This window comes from Protopterus annectens, chromosome 13.part0, assembly GCF_019279795.1.
Source record: "Protopterus annectens isolate FY-2018-M chromosome 13.part0, PAN1.0, whole genome shotgun sequence".
Lineage (NCBI taxonomy): Eukaryota > Metazoa > Chordata > Ceratodontiformes > Protopteridae > Protopterus > Protopterus annectens.
Genome location: NC_056747.1, coordinates 1,256,726,399 through 1,256,739,670, shown reverse-complemented (window position 1 = coordinate 1,256,739,670; position 13,272 = coordinate 1,256,726,399). Strand labels below are relative to the sequence as shown.

At 44.4% G+C, this 13,272-nt stretch overlaps 1 protein-coding gene across 1 annotated transcript in view; it reads right to left on the bottom strand.

The window, feature by feature from the left end:
• The window catches only part of KPNB1 (karyopherin subunit beta 1), a 2,271,876-nt gene that overhangs the window by 1,704,750 nt on the left and 553,854 nt on the right, over positions 1 to 13,272 (bottom strand). Inside the window, exon 8 of the mRNA XM_044055271.1 lies at positions 11,265 to 11,375. Within this exon, the coding sequence (XP_043911206.1) occupies positions 11,265 to 11,375 (111 nt within the window). The remainder of the gene's footprint in view (positions 1 to 11,264; positions 11,376 to 13,272) is intronic.

Below are 13,272 nucleotides of genomic sequence, written 5' to 3'. Positions count from 1 at the left end.
CCTCTAAGAAACTGCTTGAACAAAGGATGCGAAAACAAAGGTGGGTCACAATCATAGTGAGCTGAAATTGCTGCAGCATGAATCTTAATGGAAGAGAAGGACAAACCTTTGTCCAATAACTCAGTAAGATATTGAAGAGCCACACTCAAATTAGGCTCTGAAATCTCCAAATTCTTTGCTGTACTCCAAAATAAAAATCTCTTCCATTTTTCTGCGTACACTCTCCTTGTACTAGGTCTTCTAGCTTCCATAATCACATTTAAAACTTGAGGAAGTTGAGACCTGCTGTGTTTCAACACAGAATATGCCAGGCTGTTAGATGAAGAGAGTGAAGCTTGACATTGAGCAGATGACCGTCCTTCTGAGATAACAGATGAGGAATCAGAGGTAAAGGCCATGGAGGCTTCTTTACCAGACTCCGTAGTAGTGGGTACCAGTGTTGCCGAGGCCAATCTGGAGCTATCAAAATCATCCTTGGCCTGTCTTGTCTGACCTTTAATAGTACCTTTGGAAGAAGAGGCAGAGGTGGAAAGGCATACACATGAAGGTTTTTCCAACTGAAAGACAGAGCATCCACTTTCCAAGCTGTGTGATGAAACCCCTTTGTGCAATACTTTGGCAGCTGGTGGTTTAGTGGAGAAGCGAACAGATCTATGTCTGGAGTTCCCCATGACACTGTCAATTTCTGAAATACATGAAGATCCAGTTTCCACTCGTGGGGATCCATGATTTGTCTGCTTAACACATCTGCTAAGGAGTTCTGTGCTCCTGGCAGAAACCTTGCCTGAAGAGTTAGTTGCAAGCTTAGCGCAGTCTCCCATAAAATCATTGCTTGCCTGCATAGAGGATAAGAATGTGTTCCCCCTTGCTTGTTGATGTACCACATGACAGTTGTGTTGTCTGTTAGAATCAACACCTGCCCTGGAAGAAGTAACTCCTTGAAAGCCATTAATGCAAACTGGACTGCTAACATCTCCTTCATGTCGATATGTAGATGCTGTAGTCTGGCAGGCCACTTGTCTTGTATCCACTTTCCATTTAGATGAGCTCCCCAAGCAATGTCCGAGGCATCTGTCGTTAAAATCTGACTTGCCTCTGGCCGGGTCACAGAGAGTCCCTTGTTTAGGTGACATTCCTGAGCCCACCACAAGAATTCTTTTTGAAGGCAAGGTATTATTTGAATGACTGTCCAAATCCTGGCAGTGCTGTGTCCATACATTTTTGAGATACCATTGTAGCTTCCTCATATGCAGTTTGGCATTGGGAAGCTCCAGAATACAAGATGCCATGAACCCTAATGCTTGAAGGACTGTCCTTGCAGTCAGCACGGACTGATGAGATAGTTGATGGAAGTAAAGTGACAGACTCTTTTGTTTGTCCGGGGTTAAAAAGGCCATCTGGGCTGCTGTATTCAGTCTCACACCCAGAAAGCACATGTCTTGAGAGGGTACTAGACTGGACTTTATTTCGTTCACAGAATACCCTAGGCATCTTAGCACTGCTATAACATATTCCAGATGCTGTAGAAGGTCTTCCTTTTCTTGAGCCAGAATCAGGCAGTCGTCCAAGTAAGGATAGATTTAAATTCCTTGAAGCCTGAAGTAAGCTATCACTGGAGCCAGAACCTTTGTGAATACTCTGGGCGCAGTAGATAAGCCAAAGGGCAATGCAGAGAACTGATAATGAGAATTTCCAGCTCGAAACCGCAGATACTTCCTGCAACTTAGCCTTATAGGCACATGAAGGTAAGCTTCCTTGAGATCTAAAGTTACCATCCAGTGATCTTTGCCCAGTAGAGGTAAAAGCTGTTGTAACGTCAACATCTTGAACTTGGGAATGTCCAGAAAAGTGTTGAGGAGAGATAAATCCAAAATTGTTCTCCACGTGTTCCCCTTCTTTGGTACTAGGAACAGGCGAGAATAAAATCCTAGGCCCCTTTCTGATACAGGGACTGGCTGAATGGCCCCATCTGGAGTAACTGAGAAACTTGCTTGTGAGCCTCCTTTCTTTGTGGAGGAGGAACGTCTGGCATGCCTTTGAAAGGGGGCATTGTATGGAAATAAAATCTGTAACCGTGGTGAATGATATCCAACACCCATTTGTCTTGAGTAATTAAATCCCAATTTTCTTTGAAAAGAGACAGTCTTCCTCCCAAAGGAGCTGCCAGACGAGAATCTACTGGCAGCTGAAAAGACAGGTCATTGGGTCTGTTTACGAAAGGACTGACCCCTGCCCTCACCAGAAGTCTGAGCAGGTGAACTCCTGTTCTAGGCCTAAAAGAACCTTGAGCCCTGCCCCTACCACGCCTAGACCTACCCTAGACTGGGAATCATAAGCAGGATATGTCCACCCCTTAGCAGGCCAATTTCTACTAAACTTGGTGGCTGCACCTGCAAAAATCTTTAACAGTTTGCATAGACTTAGCTTTGTCCTCCATTTTCTTTAAAACTGCTTCCACAGGCGATCCAAACAACACATCAGACTGTAAAGGAGCATCCAAAATCCTTGTCTTAACATGCTCAGCTAAATTCTGATCCTTCAACCAGGCATGCCTGAAGAACAGAACTAGTAGCAGCCACCCTCGAGGAGGCCTGTACAGCATCAAAACCACATTGCAAAGAATGCTTACCCACTTGCTCAGACACATGAACCAAGTCCAGCAACTCTTTACACTCAATACCTTCCGCCAAAGCATCCACCTTAGATTTTAATTGTGAAAGGAGATAATTCTGATATTTTAGCATGTGAAACTGACAATTCAACGCTCTCATGGCTAGAGTGGAAGAAGTATACACTTTCTTTCCCCACCTACCCAAGGCCCTTGCCTCTATCAGTGGGAACAGGATTTTTAACCACAGAAGCCTTAACACCTTTAGGCCCTTGTGAAATAGTTTCTGGGTCCGCCCTAGGACTCTTAAACAAATACTTATGAGCTTCGGGCACCCTATAATACCTATCAGGCTTAACAGGAGCATGAGGCAAAGAGTCAGGATTCAGGGAAGCCTCTGCAAAAACATCTTCCACCACATTCAACACAGGAGGATTAGCTAAGGGCCTATGCTGGGGCAAAAACAAGAATTCCCTAAGCCTTTTCCTGGAATCAGAGTAATCCTGGCCTTCCCATTTAAAGTGCTCCCTCATGGAATGCAGAGTCTCTGAAAATGAGAAATCCTCAGGAGGAGAAGCTGTAGGAGTGGAATCATCCACATCAGAATCAGAATAAGTAGGATACTCCTGTAAGTCTTCCGCAGAAGACTCTGAAGCCTCTGAACACTGTTCAAAACTATCAAACTCCGGGTCCACCCTAGGCCTCTTATCAGGCGGGGGCATAGAACCTCTAATCATAGTAATCAAATCTTCTGCCATTTTAAGCATATGTTTCTTAGGTACAGAACACGAAATGCTAGGAGAAGCCCCCACTGAAGCTGAGCTAGGCCTACCTCTCAAAGAAGTTTTGGCAACAGAAGGAGAGGCTCTAACTACCTTGGGAAGAGAGGGAAGAACAGTTACCTGAGAAGCCCCCTCAGCCTGGCCTACCTCCTGAGAAGGCACATCCTGTAACAGTAAAGTTTCTGCCTGAGACTCCATGGAAACTCCTGGCAAAACCTCTGGCTCCACTGAGCCTTCTAAAGAACCGACGTCCGGGACTGCCGGTTCATCAACCCTAGGCTTCACTGTTTTGTCCTTGCGCTTCTTGGACGAAGCGGGCGTCGGAGCATCCGACGGCATTTTATAATTGCAACGCTTCCCAAACACTAACCTGGCACAGTCTAACCTCCTCTTAATAGTGCGTTTGTTAAACCTAGCACAAGAGCGGCAACCAACGTCGTGCTCAGGCCCTAAACAAGGTATACACAAGGTATGGTAATCCCTATGAGGTATCTGTTTCCCACAAGAAATACAGTTATTCACTTTTTCTGACATCCGGTAAAATACTGAGGCAAGAAAAACCAAAATGTTCCCAACGGGTACTTAGCCAACTCTGTTTCGGTCTGAAACTCCGGTTTCGGAAATATTTCAGAACGCCAACCTGCACTCGCAAAACTGCTTCTGCATCGGACCATGCGGCAAAAAAGACTGAGGATATGACGTCGGTCATGCGCATTAGTACCCTGACGTACTGGCGTCAGTCTAATGCGCCCTGACCGACGTCAGCCTTATACTCTGGTATTCGGGCCGACTGGACGCGGACTATACCCAATAGTAAGGACTGCAGCAATGGAAGACGAAGAACATCCTGACTGTGCAGGTATTTTTCTGGAAATTACACTTATGAAACAGCAAACCACAAGATGGTAGATACTGTGGCCTTTCACATTTACTTGACCCACCAACAGTCCAGCAATGGAACAGTACAAATAGGTGTCCAAGGCTCTGTTCTAAGCCCATTAGTATTTGATTACAGCTTACTAACATGAACTTAAGCCTGACCTTTACACATGTAAGTTACTCCAAGCAAACATTCCACGGTCCTGCAATCTCAACTCCAATCCTCCGTGGTCAACAGTCAGTACTATACAAAATCAACTAAATGTTTTAACTCAAATTCCTCTCCTTGTAAATCACTCTCTGTAAATGAGTACACAAATTTAGCCTAACCCTTAATCTATATTAACCTTTACAACACACACATTAAGTGCTCTCAGCTAAAACTCTGCAATAGGATAATCACATCAACTAGCTCTGGAGCTATACCAAGATTGAATGGCCAAAAAATTCCAGTTTTAGACCAGAGCATCTGTCAAAAGCCAACATGCTCAAATTTCATCTCACTGAATCGCAATAGTATGCCAAAAGCTGAGATTTTTGCATGTTACTTTCGGTATATACAACATGATTGTAGTAAATATTTGCATTCATTCTGACTTGCACTAATTTCTGAGCTGCTGGCCAACTACTGCAATTAGATGCAGTGAGATTCACACAAGTTGGCTTACGACAAATTCATACTTCGATGAATTGGTCTAACTGCAATTCTATACAGTGACCGTTCAGTCTTAATATAGATCCCCAACTCCTACTGCCAAAACTCAGACCATACTTTTAGTGCTGAAAACTGCCAGAAAGTACAGTTTTGTACCTACCATAAATGTAGATGTCCGAACAGGATAGCATCTGCAGTCATAACAAATGGGTTGTCCTGTCGTCAGGCAGCCCTTCAGTCGGCCGGATTCCAAAGTCTGGGTTCGGCTGATGTCGCACTTCACCAGACGTCATCTCTGCTGGTCTTCGGGTATAAAGGCATCAGCCGACGCCATTTTCCTCAGTGTTTCTTGCCCCAGATGCCAGTTGCCCTCTTGGAAAGGCAAACTTTGGATAAATGCCAATGTTTCCAAAAATGCCAGTTGCCCTCTTGGAAAGCTAAACTTTGGATAAATGCCAATGTTTCCAAAAAAGTAGAAGGCAAACACAAAAAATAATGTATGTACATATATACAAACAAATACACCATAAGAGACTCCCCCCCAGCTAGCTATTAGGAGGGTAAATACCCTAGGAGTACCACAGAGGGGAAGGAGGGTGGGTAATCCTGACTGCAGATGCTATCCTGTTCGGACATCTACATTTATGGTAGGTACAAAACTGTACTATGTCCTTCAAGGATGCATCTGCAGTCATAACAAATGGGTAGAATACCATAGCCAAACTAGGGGAGGAGGAAGAAGAATTATGGTGTAGTTAGGATCCCTTGCAGTACAGCAGTGGCAAACCCTGCTCGGGATCTAGAGCATAGAGGTAAATTATAATGCTTGGCAAATGTATGCACGGAGGTCCAAGTAGCCGCCTCAATAATGTCCTTGGTTGCCACTTCTCGTAAGAAAGCTGTGGTAGTGGCTGTAGCCCTTGTAGAATGAGGTCTTATGTTCTGTGGAATTGGTTTTCCGTGGTAGGAGTAGCAGAATCTTATGCAATTTCCTATCCATTTGGAGATTGTCTGTTTGGAAATTGCCTTTCCTTCCCTTCCTGTTGCATAGGCTACTAAAAGCTGGTCAGTTTTTCTGTCACCTTTGGTTCTGTCCAGGTAGTAGTGTAACTGTCTATGTACATCCAAGGTATGCAGCAGTCTTTCCCCCCCTGTTCTGTGGATTGGGAAAGAAGGTAGGTAGGTGGATTGCCTGGTTTAAAGACACTCTGGATACCACCTTAGGCATAAATGTAGGATTAGTTCTCATGGACACCCTATCTTGATGGAAGATTAGGAAGGGTTGTACTGCCATTAAGGCCTGTAGTTCCGAAACCCTCCTTGCTGAAGTAATTGCCAGTAGGAAAGCAGTTTTCCATGATAGGTGTCGAAGATCTGCTGTTGCTGCTGGTTCAAATGGAGGGAGTGTCAATTTTTCTAGCACAAAGTTCAAGTCCCATGCTGGTAATGGTGGTTTCCTAGGAGGTTTTACATTCTTGATCCCTCTGAGGAACTGCCTGAGTAGAGGATGCGAAAAGACAGGTGGATCGAAGCTGTATTCTGCTGAAATAGCTGATGCATGTATCTTGGAGGAATAGGTCAGGCCTGTATGTAGAAGCTCTGCCAAGTACTCCAGGATGTTAGCAATATCTATGTTCGACACATCTTTTCCTCTTTCAGTACTCCAAATGACAAACCTTTTCCATTTTCCTGCATAGTTCCTTCTTGTTGAAGGTCTGCGGGCTTCAAGGATAATGTCTTTAACCCTTTGGGATAAATCTGGGTTAGTTGCTGCTATGTGATGTTCCAGGCAGACAGTTGCAAGGTTTTTAGGTTTGGGTGCATGATGTTGTAGTTGTTCTGAGTTAACATCAAAGGCATCAGGGGTATTGACCACATTCTCCCCTGAGACGTGCTCCTCAACAATGGATACCAGTGTTGTCTTGGCCAATTCGGAGCTATCAGGATTATCCTTGGACGTTCCTCTGATTTTCAGTAGTACCTTGTGCATCAAAGGAAGAGGTGGAAATGCATATGCTGTCAGGCCTTTCCAACTGAAGGATAGAGAGTCCACCTTCCATGCAAGTGGGTGGTATGTCCTTGTGCAGAATTTTGTGAGCTGATTGAGTGGGGATGTGAATAGGTCTATTTGTGGCATTCCCCATTTCTTTGTGATGGCCTTGAAGATGTCCGGGTGTAGCATCCGAGGTGGTTCTGCTTAACATGTCTGCTAAGGTGTTTTCTTTTCCCGGCACAAATATTGCCTGTAACTGGATGTTGTAGCTCAGAGCCATATTCCAAAGGTCCAGAGTCATTCTGCATACGGGGTATGAATGAGTGCCTCCCTGTTTGTTGATGTACCACATGACTGTGGTGTTGTCTGTCCTTATCATTAAATGGCCTTCTTTGAGGAATGGTCTGAATTTCTGAATTGCTAGTTTTACTGCCAGCATTTCTTTTTGGTTTATGTGCAGGTGCAGCTGGTCTGGAGTCCACAATCCTTGTATGCATTTGTCCAACATGTGCGCCCCCCCCCAGCCTAGGTCTGAGGCGTCCGTTGTGATGGTTTGGCTTGCTTGAAAGTTGTGGAAGGGCAAGCCTGGGTTTGACTGGCATGCTTGAGCCCACCATAGGAACTCCTATTTCAGGCATGGGATTAGTGGGATTTTGGTTTCTAAGCTGTGCCTGTGTTGAGACCATAAATTCTTTAGGTACCACTGTAGCTTTCTCATATGCAGTCTGGCATGTGGGACCAAGATTATGCATGATGCCATGAAGCCCAAGGCCTGCAGTACTTTTCTTGCTGTTCGTTTGTTCTGCTTTGTTAATGCCAAGAAGTAGAGAGGGAGTTTTTGTTTTTCTGCAGTTAGGAATGCCATTTGTTTTACTGTGTCCAATTCCGCACCCAAGAATGTTCTTGTTTGGGATGGTATCAGTCTTGACTTTAGTAAATTGACACTGTATCCCAGGGCTTGTAGTAAGCAAATGACTCTTTGTAAATCTGTTGTCAGCTTGCTTTTGTTGTCCGCTTGTAACAGGCAGTCGTCCAGGTATGGATAAATTTGGATTCCCTGTAGCCTGCAGTGAGCGATTACTGATGCTAGGCATTTTGTGAATACTCTGGGCGCAGTAGATAAGCCAAAGGGCAATGCTGAGAATTGATAATGCTCTGATCCTGCAAGAAATCTGAGGTATCTTCTGCAATTTGGTCGTATGGGGACGTGCAGGTATGCCTCCTTGAGATCTAGAGTTACCAGCCAACACTCCTTGCCCAGCATGGGAAGAAGTTGCTGTAGGGTCAGCATTTTGAATTTTGGGACAATGATGTATGTGTTTAAGACTGACAGGTCGAGAATAGGTCTCGAACTTCTCCTTTCTTGGTACTAGGAAGAGTCTGGAGTAGAATCCTTTGCCCTGTTCTGTTATTGGAACTCTTTCCAGAGCTCTTATCTTTGTTAAATGCGCTATCTGCTTTAGAGCTTCTGTTTTTTGATTTGGAGGTAGGTTTGGCATTCCTCTTTTTGCTGGTAAGGTGTGGAAGTGGAACCTGTAGCCTTGGTCTATGGTTTGCAAAATCCACTTGTCTTTTGTGATATAGTGCCAATTTTTCGAAAATAAGGCTAACTTTCCGCCTAAAGGTGCTGTTATTTGCTCCCTGGTAGGCGGTGTCAGAGCCAAGTCACTGTGATTGTCCTGTTGCAGTGGCAGTGGTTGTGTCTGTGCCTCGGTTATTGCCTTGCCACTGTCGTCCTCTGTAGGCACCCCCTCTGGATTGATTCCTGCCTCTAGAGCGTCTATTCCTGCCTCAGATTTTGAGGAGTCTGGAAAGGACCAATTTTTGGCAGGCCAGTTCCTGCTAAACCTTGGGGGCTGAACCTGTAAGAAATCCTTAACTGTTTGTACAGATTTTGCCTTCTCTTCCATTTTCTTCATTACTTGCTGAGCAGGTGTACCAAATAGACTGGCCTTATCCATAGGAGCATCTAACAGCTTTGCTTTAACATGATCCGGCAAGACCTGTTCTTTCAACCATGCATGCCTTCTTATCACTGTGCCAGTCATGGCTGATCTAAATGAAGCCTCCAGTGCATCATAGCCACATTTTAAAGAATGGTTACTAACCTGCTGAATGTTATTCACCATTTCTAAAACATATTTCTTATCTAAGGAGTCATCAGTGGACAGCTTCTTAGTTAACTGATCAAGCATAAACTCTTGGTATTGGATCATATGAAACTGACAGTTTAAAGCTCTAGCTGAGAGAGTAGCAGAGGTGTAAACTTTTTTCCCCCATCTCTCTATGGACCTGGATTCCCTTTCAGAAGGAATAGGGTTTTTTGCTGAGGTCGAGGCTACTGCCTTAGGCCCCTGGGATATAGTCTCAGGATCTGCAAGTGGGGCCTTGTATAGGTGGTGATGAGTGTCTGGCACCCTGTAAAATCCATCCGGTTTGGCAGGGGCTGGAGGTAAGGTATCAGGAGCAGTGCAAACATCATTAAATGCATCATCCACAACAGGCAGTACTGGAGGTAGAGCTAAGGGCCTATGTTGTGTTAAGTGCAGAAATGTCCTAAGCCTTTTTCTTGAATCTGGTTTCCCCAAAGGAAAATTCCTCTGGTGGAGAGGCAGATGGAATGGATTCTTCAGCATCGGAATCTTCATAAGTAGAAAAAGGAGCCTCTGGCTGATCTGTAATGTCTGAGTCATCCGAAGAATCAGAGGACACTGGCTCGGGGGGCTCTGCTCTAGGTCTCTTTTCTGGGGGCTGAGAGGCCCTGTCTGGGTGAGATTGGGATCCCCTAATTAAGGATATTAAATCCTCTGCCAGAGTAAGCATTTGTGAACTAGAAGTGGGCCTGTGTGAGGGGGTCTTAACAGGCACTGATTTAACAGTTTTGGCTGCTTTAGCCCTGGCAAAGGCCTTAATAGACATGGCTGCAGGGGGCCTAGCAGCACCACGTGCTGGGGTAGAGACATCCAAAGGAATGGTGTCTGATAAATCACTAGGAACCACAGTAGTAGGCAAAACTTCTGAGGCCGATTCAACTAAGGTAGCAGGAGCCTCAGTAGTAGTCATGGATTCGGCTGAAGATTGACCGGTTTTCTCGGTTTCGGCCGAACCAGACTCGCGGCTTGCTTAACCGTGGTTTCGGCCGAAACCACGGACCGCGAGTGTCGGTCTTTTTCTTTGCATTTTTTAACAATTTGGGTAGTCGGAGGATCCAACGGCATAATGTACGCAAAATCTGAGCCGAAAAACTGTTCAGCAAACTCCGACCGACGCCTAAGCGTTAGTCGGTTGAAGGAAGCACAGGCCGAACAGGCTGCTACGTCGTGGTCTGGGCCTAAGCAAGGCAGGCAGTAAGAGTGGAAATCTTTGAGGTATTTGTTTCCCACAAGTTAAACAGTTATTGACCTTTTCTGACATCGGCTGAGGCAAGAAAGAGTCCCCAACGGGGTACTTAGCTTTTTAGAAGTCTTCGAAGTAGTATTCGGTAGTAATCTCTGGATCTGACCGACCGGCACTTTAACAGCTTCTGCTTCGGGCGCCACGAAAGACTGAGGAAAATGGCGTCGGCTGATGCCTTTATACCCGAAGACCAGCAGAGATGACGTCGGGTGAAGTGCGACATCAGCCGAAGCCGGACCCAGACTTTGGAATCCGGCCGACCGAAGGGCTGCCTGACGACAGGACAACCCATTTGTTATGACTGCAGATGCATCCTTGAAGGACATCTGCCCCACTTAATGACACCTGTCTACACCACTATAACCTACTACTGACCTACACTGGCTACTCATTCTTGAAAGGTCCACCTACGTTCAACCACTATATATAAATTGACTACTGCTCCCTTCAGAAACTAACTCAGTCTGGGGAACATTCCTTCGGACTTCAAAGGATACAGGCCTTGCCCTCTGGAACAAACTATCAGCTGAAACAAGGATCTAGATACTAGTTTTAAATTGTTCCTGAGCACCTCTAAGCTTTTACTTAGATTCTAAAGGGCTTACAACTTTTAAGCTGTTTACACTCCTGCTTTTACCATTTCAGTCTCTAGGTCTCAAACTTTTTCCATTTGAACTTTACAAAACTCAATTAAGCAATTTCTATTAACCAACATGTTTTGCAACTCATGTAAACCGAAAACCCAATGTAAACCTGCTAGTTTTAGAAATGCACACCACTATATTCTATTTTATAAACAATTTAATAAGCTGTTACAGTTGTGCAAACCCAATCTTATTTAATGTTATAACAGAAGCTTACACACTGTATGATGCCTCTGAGCCTGGATAGTGGCTGAAAGGCCTATGGATGAGTCCACCTAATCCAATACCAAATAGTAAATAAACTTACCTCTGTTGCTTCTATAGCCAAGTCCATTTCTTCATCACATACATTGGACCAAAATTCAATCCCCTGAAGAGCTACTTCATCAATGTCACTTTTCATGGCTTCTATGGTGATCTGAAATGTAAACATTGCACTTAACAAATATGACATTACTAAACCAAGACTACATTTAATTTGACAACTATGTAAGAAGAGATCAGAAAATCAAGACTGGCAGAAGTCTTGAAGGGCTTAGCAGAGTGAAGGCTAAGTGCTTCACAGTACGCAGTCAAACGTGTGATCAGGGGTTCACCAAATCCATCAAGTACACTTACCTCGGCTCCGGAGTCTACTACTGGCAAATGACAGACCTCAAAAGGATGAGAGACTTCCACTGAACAAAAACAGACCAATATTTCAGAGAAAACTCATTTACAACTAAAACCCATGCATAGACCAGTCCAAATACAACAAAGGAATAATGTACACTATAGCCCAGGTGACCTTGCATCAATTAATGGACTAGGCAAAAGATGGGAAAGGTGTACCACCTCATGCAGAGGGAAAACCTCATCCATGTATGGAACACATCTCATGACAGACTAGGATGCAAGTGTTCTCAGGGTACAGCATTAGCCTCACAAACACTGAATGCTATGCAGGAACATGCACCCAAGTAGGGAAGATGTTGTGGGCCGCCCATGCCTATGCCCAGTGGTGATGCTAGGCCACCACAAAAAGTCAACAAGAATTCCAGTAAGGGTGCAACACACCTGCCTGAAGGATAGCTAGCTAACAGTGTAGGAAAAGGAAAGTACAGTTGTGTACACTTGCCATAAATGCAGATTTTCAAGTATTCACTGTTGCAGTCATTACATTTGGGTTATCTGCTTGCAGTAGCCTTCAGTCGGCCAGATTAACAAAGTCTTGGGTCCTACGTCGGTTGCAGTCTCCTCTTCCATGACGTCAGGGGTATAAAACATGCAGCAGATGCCTTTTTTTTTTAGTTTTTCTTGCCCCCAAAAAGGTAGCAGTATTATATACATATACACACATATACATATATACATATACATGCATCAATATAAGCTTTACCTTCATCTACAAGCAAGTACACCACATAGGTTGTAGAAGATAAAGGAAGATGAACTGTAGAATGACAGGGGGATGGCAACCTGGACTTCAGTGAATACACCAACATCTACATTTATGGTAAATGTACACAACTGTACTGTGTTCTTTGTGTTTCACTGTTGCAGTCAATACATTTGGGTAGAATCCCAAAGATATGGTTGGGAGGCTGGAGCTAAACAGCATTATGTGCGGTTATAAGGCCCTGCAGTACTGCAGTGGCAAAGCCTGCCCTGGACTTAGAAGCAAATGGTAATTCTTTGTAAAGGTGTAAACTCCAAGTAGCAGCCTCTAGAATATCTTTGGTTGGTGGTACTCAAAGGCTGCTGAAGTAGCTGCAGCTCTGGTGGAATGAGACCTAATGCCCTTGGGCACAGGTTTACCATGGCGTAAGTAGCAGAAACAGATTCAATGGCTTATCCACTTTGAAATTGCCTGCTTTGAGATGGCCTTTCCTTCTGATCCTGCAGCATATGACACTAATTGCTCAGTTTTTCTTAGAGCTTTTGTCCTGCTCAAGTAGAATCTTAGCTGTGTACATCCAAAGAATGCAGAATTCTCTCCTTTGTTCTGCGGATTTGGATAAAAAGTTGGCAGATGAATTGTTTGGTTAAGAGCCACAGTGGAAACCACCTTAGGCATAAAAGTAGGATTTGTCCTCAGACACCCTGTCTATGTAAAATATGATAAAGCTCTACAGCCATGAGGGCCTGTAGCTCTGAAACTCTTCTTGCTGAAGTAATTGCTAGCAACAGCTGTGTTCCATAAGAACTTTACATCAGCAGTAGCAGCCGGTTCAAATGGAGACAGGGTGAGCTTTTCCAAAACATAAAAGAGGTCCCATGTAGGTAATGGTGATCTAGGAGGCCTTAGGTTTTTGGCTCCTCTAAGATACTGCTTT